The sequence below is a fragment of the Sitophilus oryzae genome, unplaced genomic scaffold, assembly GCF_002938485.1.
Source record: "Sitophilus oryzae breed Bouriz unplaced genomic scaffold, Soryzae_2.0 scaffold_806_pilon_pilon, whole genome shotgun sequence".
Lineage (NCBI taxonomy): Eukaryota > Metazoa > Arthropoda > Insecta > Coleoptera > Curculionidae > Sitophilus > Sitophilus oryzae.
In genome coordinates, this window is record NW_022147424.1 from 1251619 (window position 1) to 1272425 (window position 20807).

General features: G+C 31.3%; 2 protein-coding genes across 2 annotated transcripts in view; both read right to left on the minus strand.

Moving 5' to 3' along the window:
• Positions 1-13766: 13766 nt before the first annotated feature.
• On the minus strand, positions 13767-14727 carry LOC115888662 (DNA-directed RNA polymerase II subunit RPB9). Its single transcript, XM_030908442.1, has 4 exons — positions 14510-14727; positions 14304-14432; positions 14158-14244; positions 13767-14094 (listed from the first exon to the last, which is right to left on the minus strand). The coding sequence occupies exons 1-4, from the start codon at positions 14581-14583 to the stop codon at positions 13992-13994; spliced, it is 393 nt and encodes a 130-aa protein (XP_030764302.1). The 5' UTR covers positions 14584-14727; the 3' UTR covers positions 13767-13991.
• Positions 14728-19824: 5097 nt separating this feature from the next.
• The window catches only part of LOC115888655 (43 kDa receptor-associated protein of the synapse homolog), a 61864-nt gene continuing 60881 nt past the window's right edge, over positions 19825-20807 (minus strand). Inside the window, exon 11 of the mRNA XM_030908432.1 lies at positions 19825-20192. Coding sequence (XP_030764292.1) covers positions 20006-20192 — 187 coding nt within the window. The 3' untranslated portion in view covers positions 19825-20005. The remainder of the gene's footprint in view (positions 20193-20807) is intronic.

Sequence of the window (20807 nt, forward strand, 5' to 3'; positions counted from 1 at the left end):
AGATTTCCCATATTAATCCGGCTGTACCCTTTCTTGGTTCTTTATTAATACATGCAACAGAGAGGTTCGGCGCACTGTTGTATTGTTGCAGGACCCTGTATATGGGTTTTCTCCATTTTCTGGATTAATTTTGGTATGCATTTAGAACAGGAATTGCGAATTTTACATTTTCATCAACTTATATTGATTTACTGATTAGTTATAAACTGGAATTAATCAAAAAAGGAAATAATAAAATATTCAATATTCAATAAGTCTCTTTTACTCAGGTACCTAGGTATTTATACAAATTATGGACAATCAAGAAAAAAATTCTACGTACAACGAACAATGGAAAGTCCCTTGTTAGTTAATATAAAAATTGTATAATAAATTATTTAAAATATGTACATTACGAATGATATAAGATATATGACAAGAATATAAAGCATGCGAAATCATTGGAATTATAATAATATAGGTACGCCATGAGACTGTTTAAAATAAATCTTGCATCCTGTTTATTTACAATGGAATTGCCAAAAAATCATACTTTAATGTCTTTGTTCATATTCTCTCATAAAATTACCAGCTACATCAAAGAAATCAGTCAATAAATATCTAGTTTAGTTCAAAAAAATATTTATCGAAAAATAGATAAAAAGTGTGTTTAGTTGTGAAATCAGGGTGTTCAATAATTCTGCGCTTGTAAAATAGTGGAAAAAAGAGGGGTTAAAAATAAATACACTCACGGGCACGAAAAACGGACACTTTTAAAGTTTTCTATCTAGTGTTCGTAAATCATATAGAATGTTCAAAATTCTACACCACACTTTCTAAAATATTAAACATTTTTTCTTCGTTTTTTTAAATAGAACACCTTGTATATTATTTTTTCAATAGATGGAGAATTAAAAAATTGACATTTTAATGTATTTAGAGTATTTCAAAGTTTTTAACGGTTTTGCAGATATTCGGGGTTTTATATTTTTTCATACGACATTTTCCACAGTAAATTTTTATCAAAGCCACCCAATGATTTTTCTCCGTTGAAAGAGCCATATGAAATAATACTGCGTGTATCTGCGAAACCATTACAAATTTTGAATTACTTTAAATACAAAAAATGGTCATTTTTTGACTCTCCATCTAATAAAAAAATAATATACAGTTCTATTAAAAAAAACAAAGAAAAATTAATTTATCTTTTACAAAGTTTGGCGTAGATTTTGAACTCCCTGTTTGATTTAAAATTACGATATTTATAGCAAAGTAAGTATAGACCATCTAAAGCAGTAGTTCCCAAACTTATTTTTCTCGTGGACCACTTTCAAAATTTTACTGGTTTCGGTGGACCCCCTGCTGCTACATTTCTACCACATTCTTAAAGTCGCCAAAAAATAAAAATTGTGTCACTTCTGAGTTCTGTCCCTATATTCCGATATGTAAAATAAAAACGATATATCTTAGGATTATGTAAAAGTGATCTGAAAGGAAGCTAAAAATGCAATAATATACAGGGTGTTCCATTTTAAAAAAAACATACCGATCCACTTACACTTTTTTGAACCACCCCATAGAAGTTTAAGTATTTTCCTGAAATACATTCTCGTACATATTTTAGGTTCGCACAAAACAAAATTCTTAAGTTTTTTCCAGGAGCTACAGATGCCCGACGCACTATTGCCGGACCCTGTATTAATTATTGTCTGTTGGGCAGTTACTCAAGCAGAGATCCAATTTTTACAAATACCCTGTATCTTAGAAACAGTTAGAGACAATGCGGGCTATGAACATTTTGTTTACAGCATCTTTCGTTTGACAACAAAGCAGGGCCGTATCTGGGGGGGTGTTTTGGGGGTTCAAACCCCCCCCCGAAATTATGGCCGAACATTTTTAAAAAGCAAGGATCATTAAGTAAGCAAGTAAGAACGAAACAAAAAAGAAGAAGAAGAAGATGGATGAATATCAATGACTAAAGAATACAAGGACATGTAACGCCCATATATGGGCTGCAGCAGAATTTGTGACCTTAGACGCCAACTTTTTTTAGACATAACGACATCATCAGCTGGTCATCAGCGACAATTTTAGCGATTTTTAATAGTTGATTGTGTGTAGTGAACTTTGTATAAACTTTATTACAATGGTAATTTGTTCAGCTTTCAAGTGTAAAAGGCGCAATGATAAGAAAGAGCCAGAAGTTACGTTTTATAGGGAAATAAACAGTCCCCTACACCTTTTTAGCGTTTTTTTTATTGAATTCGATAATTCTTTTTCTGATATTATATGTACTTGATATGTACTACACGTCGATACTAGTTATGTACCTTTTGTCAACATTTTAATACGTTTTTTTCGTAATTAATTAGTATGATACCACCCGATACACCATAAGCCTAGTTAAAACATATAATATCAAAAATATAAATATCCCTTCAAGCGGCAATGCTAAGTAAAATAGGTGCTACGGCACTGTTTGGAAGAATGGTCACAGTTTGGTCTCGGGTGCTATTTATCCTTATATATGTATTCTTTAGTCATTAATGAATATACATTATACATCCTAACCTCATTTTTTCCACTTTGAAAGCAAATGTCATTTTCGATTTTCGACTTTCAACATTCAAGTGTTTAAAACAGCAAAAGTTTGACAAGGACAAGATTTTGAATGTTGTTATTGTTCTGTTATTAGACAAAGGATTCTTGGACTATGACACTTTAGCGGCAGAACTAGCCTTGTGGCGGCAAAAATGGAAGCAGCTACCTGCAGTCGACCGACCTAAAAACGCCATCGAAACGATAATCGGAGTGTAACCAGTGTATATTTCCAAATATATACATTTTATTAATGATCCTAGCAACTCTACCAGTGTCAACAGCTACTCCAGAAAGGTCTTTTTTCAACCTAATGCCGCAACCGCACATGTGGTATTCGGCGATCTCCGATCGAAGCTTCGCCGATTTCCTATGTGTGTGATGAGGAAGTCGGAGTTCGGCGACTCGATCGGCGACGAGAACGAGCGCTTGTCTCTATGTTGTTGCTATCAGAGCCCGCATGTGTGGATGGAAAGGCGAAGTCCGATCACGAGCGTTCGGTAGTTGACGAGCGCTCGGAGTTCGCTAAATGCCGCATGTGCGGTTGTGGCATAAGACGATTATATTAGATTAGGCGAGAAGAACTTCCTACGTAACTCTACAGGTCAGGAGCGATTGACAGGACTTGCTCTATTAAGCGTACATAGAGAAATAAATATCCATATCGAAGAGGTAGTCAACCGTTTTTTCAGTGAAAAGACCAGTTTATCCTTTAATATTAATAATTTGTACCTGTTACTTTTTTAAAATTTTATTTTCAATTAAGATTTTAGTGTAGCCCAAAGCGATTTTTTTTATTATGCTTTTTTCCTAGCAGCTTTTGTACCCCCCCCCCTCCTCCAAGCCAAACCCCCCCCCGAAAATTTGGTCTAGATACGGCCCTGCAACAAAGTGAAACAGGCTTGTGCAAATCGAATCCTTCTTTCACTCTATAATAACAGCTAGATAGAGTACAATTTCAACCAAAAAGGGACGCTAGGGTGAGCCAAGAAAACTAACCTATGGAATTTATGGGTTAAAATGAACCTAATAACCGAGAAAAAAAATATCTACGGAAGGCAGGATTTTTAGCTCAATTTAAAAAGGTGTCGGTGAACATTCAGAGTTTTCCATTTAAATAACACGGAAAAAAATCTTTTCCCATTAAAAGTACCGTAAAATGGGGTGAATAGAAACAGTTTCGTAGGCTATTAGGGATATACCGGTTGATAAAAATGTGGTATTATTTTCCCGAATATTTTAAAACATGGGTCTTTGTTTGTTCTTTGCGTATACATATAATTTGATTTTTGAAAAATATGCGTATAAATATTAAATAAAAATAACATTTGTGTTTCTATTCACCTGCTATTCGGGAGAATAGAAACACACATTGAGAATGTTAAGGTTTTTATCTATTCTACTTCCAACAAGATGATTAGAAACAGTAAATTATTACATATTTAAGTAGGTTTAACAATAATTAACAATAATATAATATAACAACTTACATGTACCAGCAGGTGGATGACACTTCTTATGGGAGAACTGGAAATGGTTGAAAACTTGACTACAAGCGATTTTCTAGGAATCTTCCTTACCGATAAATTATTGACAAGAGTGACAGATAAAACCTTGACATTCTTTCAGTATAACTGTTCATCTCTTTTTCTTTCTAAAGTGTGCGTTGAAAGGAGACAAAAACAATTTTTTGCAACCCATAAATTGTTATTCGAACACCACTTTTCTCCTTGTCGGGTCGTTGACGTTGACTGTTGACTTGTCGCCATTTTATTTCTTTTGTTTACACGCTGCAGTTTGCTTTGTAAATTGAATACATAAATTATTTAGGCAAATATAGGTTTTTGATAAAACTCCTTGGACTAACGTGTAGGTAAGTGTTGATAAATAAGTTTTTTTTCATCTTAACATGCTCATTGTCATTCTCCTGATTTAGGTGACAGAAAAGGATCATCAAATGAAATTGAATTTTATATTTTTTCATCCCAGGACCGATAATAAAATATATATTTTATGGATACCTTCCTAAATATCAACGAGATGAGCCATCGGAAGAAAGGGACCATAGTACAAAACAGAAAGGTGATCTTTTTTCTTTCCACTTAGGATATTGAAATTATTATATACTGTAGTCGTGTTTGGCATTATGCTCTTAGAAATATAGGTAAACAAAGAAGAACAGATATAAAGCATCCCAGAGGAAAAGAGAGGCAATACCTGTACTCTCTCTCTGATATTTGTGAAAGTTACGGCAAAGTATTGTTGTAAATGTCATCTTTTTAATCGACCTGAAAACTTCGAGCAAAAAGATGACACTTTCAACAAAACCCTGACAGATATCAGAGACGATACAGGTTTTTCCTCTCTTTTTCCCTGGAATACTTTTAATTTATTATTCTTTGTTTATCTAGATTTCTCAGAGCACTATGAACGAACTCAGCTTGTATGTTTGAAATAATCGTCCAGTTGGCTTCAAAATGATGATCGATGACATTTCCTATATAATTTTACTTTCAAAATTATGATATATATCGTCATTTCTAAGCCATCTATGACGCCATTTTTTTCAGTTTTGTTATAATTAATTTTGTCTCTTGATCTACTTGTAACATTATTTTTTAATTTTATTAATTTATTGTGGTGAAATTAATTTCTGTTGTATATTTGATATTGATATTAAACATATTTTTAAAAAATGGTGTATTTTTTGTGTTTTTATCTATGTCATAATTAAAAATAAATGAAGAATTAAAATTTTTTATTTTTTAAAACTTCCCGCCATGCGTGACAGTCTAGTCCGTAGTTCCTACAAGCGATATTGGGGGCGCTAGTAGCAGTAGACTTGTCAACAGTGTCAAATTTAAACGTCAATTTCACTTTCCAATATTTAGCAAGGCGCTCGCACTTCTCCTTGTGTATGTGTTTTGTGTGTACCAGCTTATGTATTACTTTAAAAATAAATATTTTATTTATAAAGTTTTCGCGCCATACAAAATGGGTGATAAATCGATCTCACATTTATTGATCAGCTGATTGACAGAAACAGTGCTGCCACAGATAAAAATATAGTTTTTACATTTTATTGTGTATTACCAATGATAGAAAAATTAGATATGTTGACTCTTTTTACTTTGAATATGTTTAATCGTGATTTGATTTTTTTCAGAAATTTTGTTTCTATTCCCCCCATTTTACGGTACCATAACTTTGAAACGGTTTACGATAAAAAAATTACATCGCGGATTCTTGTAGAGCATAAAATTTCCTAAAAAATCTATCTGAAAGTATTTTTTTTTTCAATTTAATAATTCGTATATTTGAAATAAGCTTTGAAAAGTGAAAAAAATCAAAATATGTAGTGTCACTGTTTATTGATTAAAAATTTTCATATTTAGCAAAAAAAACTAGATTAGGTACTCTCAGATAGATTTTTTAGGAAATTTTATGCTCTACAAGAATCCGCGATGTAATTTTTTTTATCGTAAACCGTTTTAAAGTTATGGTACTTTTAATGGAAAAAGATTTTTTACGTGTTATACAGGGTTGTTCACCACATACGACACGAAGTATTGTAGCTAAACGATTAAATTTTTACAAATTACAAGTTTTGGGTTCGTTGAAGGATAATTTTAAAATAATTTTAGAAGATAAGTGTCGCAAATAAGTAAAAAATATTATAGTTGTATTTTTTTAAATGGAACACCCTGTATATTATTCTATTTTTAGATTCTACGATTGAAATAAAGGTAAATTTGATTATCACACTTAAATCTTACCGTTTTTGAAATATTTTCAATTTTATGAAATTGCAGTAAATTTAAGGCTTCATTTTTCCAAGGGTATCGAAGTTTTTAATACTAAATATTTACTGAAGTTTACTTATTGATCAGATATTGTGTTGCAATAATAAACTAAATACTACCTTATAGAGAGTGTCTCAAAATTTATATTAAATAATTACTAGCTATAAACGCCAATAACTTATTTAATTTAAATAAAACGTCCTGTATATTTTATAATCACATGCACAATTTAATTGTCTATCAAATTGTATTAAACTGTTTTTTGGCTATCTCTTCATGTTTTCGTAGAAAATGCATTTTCTTATAATTTAGACCTCATTAATCGCTATACCCATGGAATATTGACATTTTAGATTATTTTTAAAGATGTAACAAATTTTCAAAGAGTATAGAAACTAATGTTGTCAATATAGTTCACTTATTTCGTTAGAAGATAAAAAAACTGTTTTAATATTTTTTGTTGAAGATAACCAATTAATATGATCCCAGTATTCAAACTAGATTAATTGACTGTTTACGTTGATTAATAATAATTGCTCCAAATACTAAAAAACTGAATTTTGTATGTGTATTAGACAGTGTGGTAAAAAGTAACACCTTATAAATTTTATTTCATTTTTTTGCGAATGCTTAACAGAGACGTTCACTTTCATAACTTATTATTGTAATGACTTCTGAGCCAAATCCACATTTATTTAGAATTATTTATTAATAAAAACAATTAAGTATGTAATTAACCAATTTTTGTGCGGAAAAATAATGGTGGTATATTAATAATTAGTAATAATTGATATACTCTTTTAAAAAGATTTAAATAGTTTTCTTTTTGTAAACAAATGTGCTTGCAATATTATTATTTTTATCACCTGTACATATTGTGCATATGTTGTTTCAAAAAAAAATCTAAAATGTCAATATTCCATGGGTATAGTGATAAATGAGGTCTAAATTAAAAGAAAATGCATTTTCTACGAAAACTTGAAGAGATAGGTGAAAAATAGTAAAATACAATTTGATAGACAATTAAATTGTGCATCTGATTCATGTAAAATATACAGTATGTTCTATTTAAATTAAACAAATTATTGCCGTTTAAAGCTAGTAATTATTTAATATAAATTTTTGGACACTCTGTATAAGGTTCTAAAATTTTTATTATTGCAACACAATATCTGATCAATAAATAAATCTTCAGTAAATATTTAGTATTAAAACCTTTAATAGTCTTGGAGAAATGAAACCTTAAATTTTTTTCTACAATTTCATAAAATTGAAAACATACCGTTTTTGAAACGGTAAGGTTTAAGTGTGATAAACCTTAATCAAATTTACCTTTATTTCAATCGTAGAATCTAAAAATAGAATAATATCCAGGGTGTTCCATTTAAAACTATAACCAATACAACTATAATAGTTTTTACTTTTTTGGGACACTCTGTATCTTGTAAAATTATTTTTAAATTGTAGCTCAAATAGTCCTTCAACGAACCCAAAACTTACAATTTGTAAAAATCTAATCGTTTATAGCTACAATACTCCGTGTTCTATGTGGTGAACAACCCTGTATAAATGGAAAACTTCGAGTGTTCACCGACACCTTTTAAAATTGAGCTAAAAATCCTGTCTTCCGGGGATATTTTTTTCTCGGTTATTAGGTTCATTTTAACCCATAAATTCCATAGGTTAGTTTTTTTGGCTCACCCTAACGGGACACCCTGTACATTTTCGTCTTTATCAAGACTATTTTCATTTAAAAGGTTCTTTTGTAAGTAATTGTTAAATAACACTTAACCGATTAATCAAATTACACACATTAAATACACGTCAATTGTTTAAATAAAAGTTTATTTCCCGGTCCTAAATCTGCGAACGCCATTTCATGCAGCACGCCAAATCTACCCCATTAATTAAACTACAATTATTGTTGTAAAATATATTTCATAATGACGCGATGCCGCACGTGTGAGTGCGTTTATGAATTTAATTTGCCCTACTGAAACAAATAATTTAAATTTTAAATGTCAAATGAAACGCGAGACATAGACCTTGAACTGTATATTTTAAAATCATTCATTAATAAAACAAATAATATCAACGTACGCAGTAGTAGTTTGTAGAAAATATTTTTACGACATCTTAATATGATTGCCCAAGAATGAATATCGGTATTTGTAATTTGTAACCTTATTTAAAAATCGTTAGGTGCCTGTTTGAGAACTAAAGTCGATTATAATGAGTTACATCCGATATGGCCCTAGGGGTAATTATTTTTTTCGTCGATTATGAAAACCGGATTGTGTAATAATTGGAAAAAATTACTATATTATAAAAGTACAGGGTGGTACAAAGTATAAGTTCTACAGTAGGGTGGGCCGAAAAACGCCAAAAAATTTTTTTTTGGGGAATCTGAGTTAGTATAATAAAAAAAAAGTGGTAGGATCACAGATTAGGTATCCTATAAGTATACAGATAAAAATCTTGTCCCTGATTCGTGGTACGAAAATTGTTTTTTATGACGATGTGCAAACGAGTCAAATTTCCTGTGCGCAAAAATAAACTCGCGTAAAATAACAATAAACAGTGTAATAGAGAGATATCGCTAAACCGAATAGCGTGCATGGACGTTAATAAGGCCAGGTGTTATTTCCTTTACGTGAGGTGGTATTAACTCTCTTCATTTATAGTTATCGGATCGGAAAGAATTCTGTTCGCGTCGCGTCCGCTATTTAACTTTAACCTAACTTTGAATTTAAAAATTGAAATCGTTTTGTTTATCAGGTATTTTAAAATTAAAGGGCTAAAGTGCTTATTTCCAGTGCTTTATTGTTCAACGTCTGCCAGTGGGTTTAGGGCAACAAGCAACAAATTCTCTTAGAAGGGCTAAGTCGTCATCTGCTGTAAATCTAAGCCTCTTTATAGGTTCTTTAATATTGGAAGAGGTGGAATCCATATTTTGAGCCATATTGATTTAATTAAAACTAATCCCAGCTACTTAAATATCAGATTACCTAATAAAACTAAAGTAATAATTCAAAACAATTCAAACATAACCTAAAATAAAATCTCGCCGGCCGGCCCAGGTTGTAAATACCCGCACATGCCCATTTAAGCAATTTTTAAACGTTATTTAGAAATAGCGCTTGGTGTAATTGATCCGCAAATTACGTCAGGCGGTAACGTTATTAGCGGGTGTTGCGTTAAAAATTGACTCGGCGCATATAGTAACCATGATAAGGTACGCGTAAATACTGCATGACGCTATTCGGTTTTCCGATATCTCTCTAATAACTGTGCCGGTCAGGCGCTGTGCACAATTTTAGAGGCTATAAGTGGGCGTGCTATGTGCGCAAACTAGTTACCTAACTAGTGCCCGATTCCGAAAATTGGAACCACGAAAAACAATAAAGAAAATACAAAGTTTATAATTTGTATAATCTGTGGTAGGATGGGTAAACAACTAAGGCAATTTTTTTCAGAATTTTCAAAAAAATTTTAGCCGCGCCCCAGGGACACTAAAGAAATTTTTTTTCAACCTCAATATTTTGATCTGGAATAGTGTAAAAGTGAAACATACTACCTCACTTATATTGAGGAAAAAAATTGGAAATAATATTTTAATACTTTAGAATTATTATTTTATTTCTTTGCTAGGTTTTGAGGCACCCGAAGGAACAAAATCACATTAATGTAATCAAATTAATATAATCTGTTTTACTTTGCCTTAAAATACTCTTTTTTATTGTCAAACGAGGGTAAATTTTCTATACCTTCTAGTCTAACCCTTATGAAATCATCTCTTGCCGAGGGGCCACAAACTCTGCTGGACGCTTCTGTCACAATCTTTATGCATCTCTGCACAGAAGGAGTGTGACATGGTAATTTACTTACATTAATGAAGGACCCATCCTTAATAGCTGCTAATAGATCATCATTTTTCAGTTCCAATGTTGGTGGTGGTTCAGTGATAGTGCACCCGCTCCATTTAATTAACTCCGTGTAATCTTCGGCGTTCCAATTTATATCGGCAATTCTGAATATTCGCCCTTTTGTTGGTGGTTGACTTCTAACCTTTAATATTCGTCGAATACCAAGTTAACTCTCATGTCTTCTCAGGCAATCATAGCTACTAATATATTTTCCGAGTGGGCAAAATATGCGCTGGTTTTAGTCACTTTATCAACGATTGCTTTGATTTCTCTTAGAAGATATCTGGACACATTAATAGTTTTCCATAGATGCACGGAACCATATCCAATCGATGGCCGAGTTTTAATTTGGAACCACAGGTGCGTACACTTTCATAATGAATTCTACTAAGAGAAGAAGGTTTTGCGGAGGATTGCAAGTTGCCACATACAGTCGCAGTATACGGTTGGCTGTGGTCAACCAACGCGCATGGTTAATTTTTCCAGGATCTCTTTTAGGCAGAACTTCGGAACAAAAACCATCTCTAATTGCACAACAGATCTGATACAGATATTGTTGATCTCTGCTTAAAAAAATCTTTGTCTTTAACTTCAGATAATGTAATATCAATTACTTGGAACTTTTGTATGGGTTTGGTGTTACACGATGCCAGCAATGAACCAATTGGACCCGAAAAGGAGTTTGGTCCTTTCGTTTGTCCATCAAGGTGTTGGAGCAAGTGACGTAAGTGCAATTAATAAAATATTTTCACCAATTTTTTTTCCTGTAATGAGGGAGCTTTTATTCATTAGGTTTTTGCTATTCCAGAAACAAAATCAAACCTAAAAAAAATTTTTTTTCACATCCCGAGGGCGCGGCTATTTTTTTTTAATTCCAAAAAAAAATCCACTTGATGTTCTAACCATATTACATTTTTTTACAGTACGTCTGTCCGTTCTGTAGCTACGGGGTATCCGTGAGAGAGGAAACGATATTCTCTCGATGTTTTTCCTAAAAAATTAGACGACGCGTCCCGTCAATAAAAATTCGACAAATTTGCAAGTAGCGAATAAAATGAGTGGGCGGAGCGATTTGCGGTGATGTACTTGTCAAGTCGACGTATAAAATATATTGCTGTTTATTTAAATGTTTTTGTCCGCGTTCCTTTCATAGGCACAAATCCAGCAGACGTACTGTACTATGCCAGATTAGATTTCGAAAAATATTTTTTTCGGCCCACCCTATCTACAGGGTCCGGCAGCAGGAGGTCGGCATCTGTAGCTCCTGGAATAAAAAGTTAGGAATTTTCTTTAAGTGCAAATCTAAAGTTGGTTCTAGGATGCATTTCAGGAAAATATTTTAACTTCTACACGGTAGCTCAAAAAGGTGTGAGTGGATCGAGATGATTTTTTTTAAATGGAACACCCTGTATGTTATTGTATTTTTGTATTTGATCTTTTTTGGTCACTTTACATAATACTAAGATATTATTAAATATGTTTTGATAGTTTCAAAGATATAAAATAATAAAAAACAAATAAATAAAAAATATATATTTCTCAGTCTTTCTTAAAAAAATTACTACATATAGGTCTATACTTACTTTGTTATAAATATTGTAATCTTAAATCATACAGTGTGTTTAGTGTGTTTAAAATTCTACACCATACTTTCTGATATATAAAATATTTTTTTTTAAAATGGAACACCCTGTATATTTTTTTTTATTAGATGGAGAATTAAAAAATTAACTATTTTTGTATTTAAAGTATATTTTTTAATTATTTTAAAATTTATTTTTTCAAAAATTTTTATGGTTTTTTAGATACAGTACGTCTGTCCGCTCTGTAGCTACGGGGTATCCGTGAGAGGGGAAACGATATTCTCTCGATGTTTTTCGTAAAAAAATAGACGACGCGTCCCATCAATAAAAATTCAACAAATTTGCAAGTAGCCAATAAAATGAGTGGGCGGAGCGATTTGCGGTGACACACTCGTCAAATCGACGTATAAAATATATTGCTGTTTATTTAAATGTTTTTTGTCCGCATTCCTTTCATAGGCACAGATCCAGCAGATGTACTGTACACGCAGTATTATTTCATATAACCTCTCAACGGTAAAATACAAGAAAAAAATCATTGGGTGGCTATGATAAAAATTTACTGTGTATAATCGTAAATATCTACGAAACCGTTAAAAATTTTGAAATGCCCTAAATACAAAAAAATTAATTCTAATAAAAATTTTCTATATGGGTATTTCGCCACTGCACTGCAAGAAAATCTACAAAATAAAATAGATTTTTTTTTGTAAACACTTAAACGCTTTCTTTGTCCGTTTAGGTTTAACGCAGAAGTGTTTACAAAAAATAACTATTTATTTTGTAGATTTTCTTGCAGTGCAGTGGCAAAATACCCATAAAGGATTATTTTTGGAGAGATGAATCCGCCACATAGGTATAGACATTTTTTAAAAATGTTCTAATTCTCCATCTATTGAAAAAATAATATACAGGGTGCTTCATTTAAAAAAAAACAAGAAAAATTATTTAATATTTTAGAAAGTTTGGAATAGAATTTTGAACATCCTGTATGATTTACGATTTCCATATTTATAGCAAAATAAATACAGACTATCTAAAGTAAATACGTAATATATTTTTGATTTCAAGACAGTTCTTGTATTTGTAATAATATTTCTAAGGAAGGGTTGAAAAATATATATTTCTTATTTATTAATATCTCTGAAATTATCGAAATACATTTACTCATATCTTAAGAGTATGTAAAGTTGTCTGAAAGGAAGCCAAAAATGCAATAATATACAGGGTGTTAGATTTAAAAAAATTATCCCAATCCACTCACACTTTTTTGGGCCACCCTATAGAAGTTAAAATATTTTCCTGAAAAACATCCTCGATCCCAGAGGCACTACTGCATGACCCTGTATATCGGATTTTGTATTTGGACTTTTCAACTCAAAATTTATTATAATATACCGGGTGTTTTGAGAAACGTGGGGAAAAATCTCTAGTGGAGAGATTTCTTGATAAGAAATAGTCCATTGATAACCCATATGTGCGTCCCTGGTGAATATATATCGACAGTTTTTTAGCATTAAAATATGTTGTACTTATAGTAACTCTTACCTTCAAAATTTCATTCAGATCGCTAAAAGCACTTGGAAGAAAATTACAATAAAACGAAAAAAGCTGAAGACTGTAAACCCCGGTAACTACAAAACAAAGCAGAATCGGAACTATGTTAATATGAAAAATAATTCTTATTTTTGCAAGCGGAATCTCCCCACAAGAGATGACACGTTTTTTGAAACACCTTGTAAAATGACAGTGATCCTCATTCCATAGCCATCGCTGACACCGTTTTTTTTTTCATTCATATTGTACCTTGCTGTTTCAGGTTCTTCTTCTACTGAAAAATCCAGCTTTGGTTTTAACAAGAAATTATAATGCCATTCCAGAAAATTATTTGTTTTGTTGTACCAATTACAATTCATTATAAAACTTTATTCATTATACAATGATTCTTAGTGTTTAAAATATGTATACCTAAATAATATTAAAGTCATGATTTAATACATATTAAGAAACAAAATACTTAAAACTTAAATCAAATGCAACTGTCCTAATTTATTTTAATTATTTCATAATATATAGATAAATTCATTTAAAATAAAAGGATATCACTCTGTCCATCGGTGAGCACAATGCGGATTGGTACATACATAATACAATCTCATTTCTTCTTCAGCTCTTCTTGTTTGAGCTTGGAAAAATACCGCTTCTCTATATATAAAAAATCATTTTTTTAAGTATTACTTCTGATAAAAGTATAAAACATAATACAACCTGTGCTGGCAATTAGGACAATGATGATCTTCAGTCCTTGGTAATGTTGGATCTGATATTACATCTGATACTATATGAGTTAACTCACTAAAAAGAGTTATAAATTGTCATAAATAAGTTAAGAGTGCTAAAATATATTTACTTACTCGATTTCGTGCATAATTTTGTTAACATAGATACATTTAGAATCGGCATGTTGTTTGTAGTCACAATTTCTGCAAGCGTACAGTAATATCTTGTTTTCTTTGTCTTCTTTTGGGTACAACATGTTATTACTGTAAAAATTTATTAATTATTTAATTGTATTTCATAAAATCTCTCAATTTTAAAAGTAAACAGATGGTTTATTTACCATTCCTGGCAAAATCGGATACCAACAAAACCTGGGCCTTCACTGTGGGAGTCGTATCCAGTGGGTTTAGACATTTTTTACTTTAAAACACGTTTTTCGGAATTGTTTATTATAAAATATGCGTTTTTTCTGATCAAAAATAAAAACTTTTTAAACTATTCTCTGCAAATTAACCTAATAAAATCATAACAAAATGTTTATGTCACAATGTCACTTGTCACTTGGAAAACCTACCACAGAAGCAACGTCTGGCATATCTTTCAGGGATGGGCCTGTAAAAAACTTTTCGTGTATAAGGTTTTTTACGGGTAATAAACGGTAGTTTTTTAAAATTCAGGTATATTTCTGTAAGTTTTTATATTTTTATCGGTTTTGTTTTATTTTTTTTCAGTATTTTAACACTAAAAAAGGTAAAACAGGGTAAATAAGGGTGAGTTGGTTTTATGATTTTGGCAGAAGTTGCCGTGACAACTGAAATGAAGAAGAAAAGCGTTGTCACTACCGATTCAGAGGTGGCGCTGTAATAGAAAAAATATTTTAAATATATCAAGGAATATTTTTTTATTTAAATTTAATATTTTAATTTTATTTTTAGTATTTTCTAAAAAGGTTACTAAATTGATCGCTTTTAAGGCTGCTTGACTATCGAATAAGATGACTATTTCGATAAGTACTATTATCAGGAACTAATAGACAATATTTGAATCCAAATAATTTTATTTTCATATATTTCTTTCATATAATTTTCAAATATTATGTTAATTGCTGATTGTTCAGAATTGATTTTTCGTACGATAATCGAAAAAAAAACGGCGTCTAGTTTGCTTGGAAATGAAGCGATTGATGACATTCCCATATGGCATTACGTATAAAATGACAGCGAAAAAAATCTTCATGCCATCTCTGACGCCGTTTTTTTTATCATATTGTATTTTTCTCGTAAAATTTTAAACAAATTTTCACATTTTCCAAAATATCTAATAACTCTGTTTAAAATTTTACCACATCTAACATTTCACTTAGATTTACTGCAGAATTATAATATATCTGTTATTTTATTCACCTAACTAATTGCTTTAAATTATAGTTTGGAGTTATATTTCGAATCTTTTATTTTACACAATGTGCGTATATTACAAAGAAAAATATACAGGGTAAAACGCACGGGCAAATTTCAGTAGAATTCTTGAAAAAAAAGAGTAAGAAGAGAACCAACAGCAACACATTTAGTCGAAATAGCACTCCAAAGATTTTGAATACCCGTATTTAGTGCTCATGCTGGAAGTGCAAATATTTTAACAATGTATGACTAAATTGAATGTTTTATTTCTAATAATACAATACTGTTTTATTTGAAAGTACAAATTGCCAAATTGTATTGGAAACATACGGAAACCAATGTAATAATCAATACACATGAAACGTCGTATACAAACATAGCCTTGGCGTTTGTACATAAATATTAATAAATAAGAACATTTATAAACGATCTTACATTTGGCAAACTGTACTTGTTTCGATCACAATTTGATTGATATAGAAAAAGTTCGGATAAAAATATGCAGCTTATAAGGACCACCCCTACATCTCAAAAATAAAAGAACGCTTAGATCCTCTTTACACGAGTATACCGGGTGCGTCTCAAAAGTTATAAAGGGTGACCTTATATAACTTTTTTATTTTTTCAGATAAAAAAACGAGATTTGGTATATTAGTATATGACATAAATTAGGATTGATTGACGTATGCAATTGTTGTTGGTCACTTCCTGTTTCACCGGAAATGACTACAACTTTTGATTTTTAAACTGTACCCTCGGTATTTTTTTACTTTATTCGATAGAAAATGACATTCTGAATAGAATGACGTATAATGTGCCAACTTTTGAAATTCTCAATTTTTCATTTTCAATCTAGAGTGCCATGGTTATGTTAAAAACACTAATTTTTAATCAAGGAGCCTTGGAAAAATAGATTTGATAGTCTAATTAATGTTTATAGTATCTTGTCCTGACCGGGCCAGTTAAAAGATGCCCAAATCGTATTTTTAATCATATCTTATTTTTTCAAATGGAACGAGGGCGGGTCATTATCATATTTGGAAAAAGATTTTTTTTACGAATAATTTTGATACCACACACTTGTGGTATTTCGAGTCAAATTGTCGTTTTGAAACGCATATTGCAATTTAAAATAAACCATACTCAAAATTGTCAAAAGTTGACATATGATATGAATAAATAAATTGTTGACATAGATTATGAATAAAGTAAAAAAAATATCAAGGTTGTCATTTAAAAATCAAAAGTTATAATCATTTCCGGTGAAACAGGAAGTGACCGAAAACAATTGAATACGTCAATCAATCCTAATTTATGTCATATACTAACCTACCAAATCTCGTTTTTTATCTGAAATAATAAAAAAGTTATGCCGGTGAGCCACTTTCTAGACGCACCCGGTGTACCAAGCCTAAATTATCATCGATTGTCATTCTCAAGTCGTCTTTGACGCCGTTTTTTTTTCGATCATACGGTATTATATTCATGTAAATCGTGTAAAACAAATCCAGGGAGACTGAACTCAATTCTGGAGAGTTGGGTACTCTGGAGAGTACCAGGATAACTCCAGTACATCCGACACCTGGTTTTCTTTTGTTTTTTCTGGTCATTTTTTAAATGTCATCTGTCGAATTCTTCCAAAAATTCATTGGACAGACTCAATCAGAAGGATTTGAAGTGCACGTTTGAAATTTTGAAAAAGTAATAAATTAAAAATTAAAAAATAATTTTGATTCAATTTTACAAAATTTGAATTAAAATGAGTGTCTGTCCATCTGTCCGTACGCCACTGGTGCGTTTTTTTATTCGAACTTACGCTATATCAATTTTGAAAGACTCATTTTACTTAAAACTGTCTTTAGAAAATCTACTTTATAATATACAGGGTGTCCCAATATACCGTGAACATAAAACTGAACTTATATTTTGATTCCAAAATTACGTAGTAGTTCTATGTCCACGGAATATTGGGACACCCTGTGTATTACGATACATCGTAAGTAAAAAAAATATTTTTTTCTTACGTAGATGCATTTATGAACTGTCTTAGGTTCTTCTACGTTAACCATTCAGTTTCTGACAATAAAGATAGAAATTTACAATAATTCAGATTATTATTTTTATATTTGTTGTCTATTTTTGAAATATGATTATGTCCGTTAAATAAAGAGAAAATAACCAAAAAGTGATACTGAGACTACTTATAAGTGCGTGAAGGCTGTGTATAACTTTGGTAAATTAAATTTAGGATAGAAGAAACAATTACCTACAAAATACTAACTGTTTAAGACCTTAAAAATAAACTAAAATTCAAAAATCGACCTTTTTTAATTAATAAATAATTATCTACTCAATAAAAACAGTATGCGCGTCTACCGCCCAAAACTGGAAGACAAATATGATTAATTTCAATTATACATTTCATCCTCAAAACAATTTCATATCAAATATGGACTATAGCCTTCTACAAAACAAACTAACGAAAACATATTTAGCAGACAATATTTTTCGTTATTTTCAAAATACAGTTTTTGAAAAATTATTCGATAAAGAGGTGTACCCACTGTTAAGACATCTTTGGTACTCTGGTGTGTTTTATTTTACAAAATTATATTACTGATACCCCTTTTGTAACTTTAGAAATATTTATAGTATAGATCATACAAATAAATATTTAGTCACGTGTAGGGAATGCAATCCCGCACCAAAATCTCAATCCCGGAAACCCGCGGGATTAAAGCAATCAATCCCGCGGATCCGCGAAATTGCGGGATTGTAAACAATAGTCATATCTTTGGTCCTAAATGGTACAAAAGACATTGTACATTTTGCATAAACCCACAATACATTGATATAGCGTGTATCTTAAACTAGCTGTACAGAAATTTGGACCCATGTATACAGGGCGTTCAAAAAATATATTTAATATTAAATAAACTTAAATTTTATTATAATTTATCTACTTATTTTATAAATAAAAATATTATTCTGATTTTGAAGTTTTTTTTCAAACTTGTGTTAGTTATCTGCTTTTAGATATACACTCTATATCAATAATTTTTTGGAATATGCAGAATGTACAAAGCTTTTTGTACCATTTAGGGCCATATACGTATGACTAAAAACGCATAATTTTCGAAAAACGTCGTATTTTCCTTAAAACAAAAAAAAATAAGAAACCGATCAAATTGTTTTTTCTAATTTCAATACAGATTAGTCGTACTTGGTAAAAATTTCGATTTTTTAAAAATTGTAAATTTGCGGTAAAAAGATTCTTAACCAAATTTTCACACTCTCATAAAACACCCTGTATACGAGAATTCGCTAAATATATTTTCAAAAACCACATAGCATCTTAATCACAATAGATGCATCTAAAACCTAGTCCAAACCGCATCCCAAAATCTTTTTTAGTTCAAGAGATATTCAACTTTAAATTTACCCTAAAATTTTGCTTGTCCCGATAATGGGACATTCCGACATTCTATGAATATCCTGCGGATATTGTGTGTTATATGAGTAGTTAAACACTTTCCTTCACTTACGCACATACGCCAGAAAGAAATCTAACAACTAACCTGTTTGTTTCAGTTATTTTTAATGGCCAAGCCGTAAGGGGAATCCTCCGGGTTCCGAGGTTTGACCTTAATCGAGATCGATTCGGTTACCCAGTAGTAATGTGTCGATCCCGCGGATCCCGCACGGTAAATCCCGCAACTTTGATCCCGCGGAATCTCAGAGGGATCCCGCATTTGCAGGATCCAGCATTTGCGGTATTACATTCCCTAGTCACGTGATTAAGCTTGACCGGCACAGAGTTGCCCACTTTTACATAATTTCTTGTAATGAAAATATTTCAGGAAACAAAAATAAATTTATTATACCGCTTTCTCGTTCAAAATATTCTAATAAGGTTGCGATGTGTTTTTTACTATTAAGCTCTCTCGTATACTTCGCACTAAAAGAGGTTCTAAAAAGAACAATGTTTGACTGCAAGGTACGCTAGTATTTTTTTTAAGTTTAAAGTATCACAACACAATTCATTTAAATGTTGTAAAAACTCGTAAAACTTAAAAGTGTCAAAACGAACGACAATATGTCAGGAAATAACTAAATAAATGTGGCAACTTGACATTTTTTACATCAGAGCTACCGCCTGAATCCCCAGCGGGAATTTTAAATTCCAGTTAGTCAGCCCCGCGCCGAATATGTCCATGGTTTTGGCAACAATGAATTTAAAAATCGCGCCCTCGATTAAAACGTCACTAGAAGTTTAATTGGTATCTCTTATTATTATTATAATAATTGTTCTTATCGGCATGCATCAAAAAAATTGATCAAATAATTGATTATAAGTGAGAAAACATTAATATACAATGACAGTGATGAAAGGGTATCAGTAAATTCATAATAACATTAAAATGACATGAATGTGTTTAAACAGAACTGGTGGCTTGATGAGAGGTACAATGGCTGTCCGAAGAGCAGACAGATAAAGGTACAGGACTGTATTGCATAGCGTTGTAATCGTTGCAATTCAAGTATAGCCTGGAACTGGTTCTGTCGCACTCTGGACACGATCGTTTTTTCTTCTTGTTCCTCCTGAACAGGTCGTACGCGCACCTAAAAGGGATGTAACAAATATTAGATACTTAAATCAATCTATGTTAATGGCAAAACAATTTGCGATGCACGCGATCAACTTTGAGTGACAAGCGATGGCGACAGCGCTGCCAGATTGTAATGGATTTATGAGATGAATCTTAATTTAAAATTGATAAACAACATATTTATTGTATCATTTTTTAAGGATTTTACGTATTATTTTTAATTTAATAATTAATATTTTATTTTAGTGATTTTATAGCTTATTTTACTTATTACATATTGGCAAAAACTAGTCCATTATGAAGACTATTATTCTAAGCAGTATTATGGGATATTTATTTATCGATGTCACATCTTACAACGCCATAAGTGGTGATAACAAGTAAGAGGGTGCTATTAATGCACAAACTAATAATCACAGAACTTAATAAAAACTAACTTTGAAAGTGGTATAATGTGCTTATCAATCAAACTTAATTTTCTGACTGCAGTGAAGGGTAATAAAGGACCTTTATTGTCGTCACGTTCTCGTTCAAAATAATTTAAAAAAAAAACAGGAAATCTACAAGCTCTTTGCTTCGACTTAAATGCTTCGGCATATTTTCAACACATAATTTCAAGATATGCAAT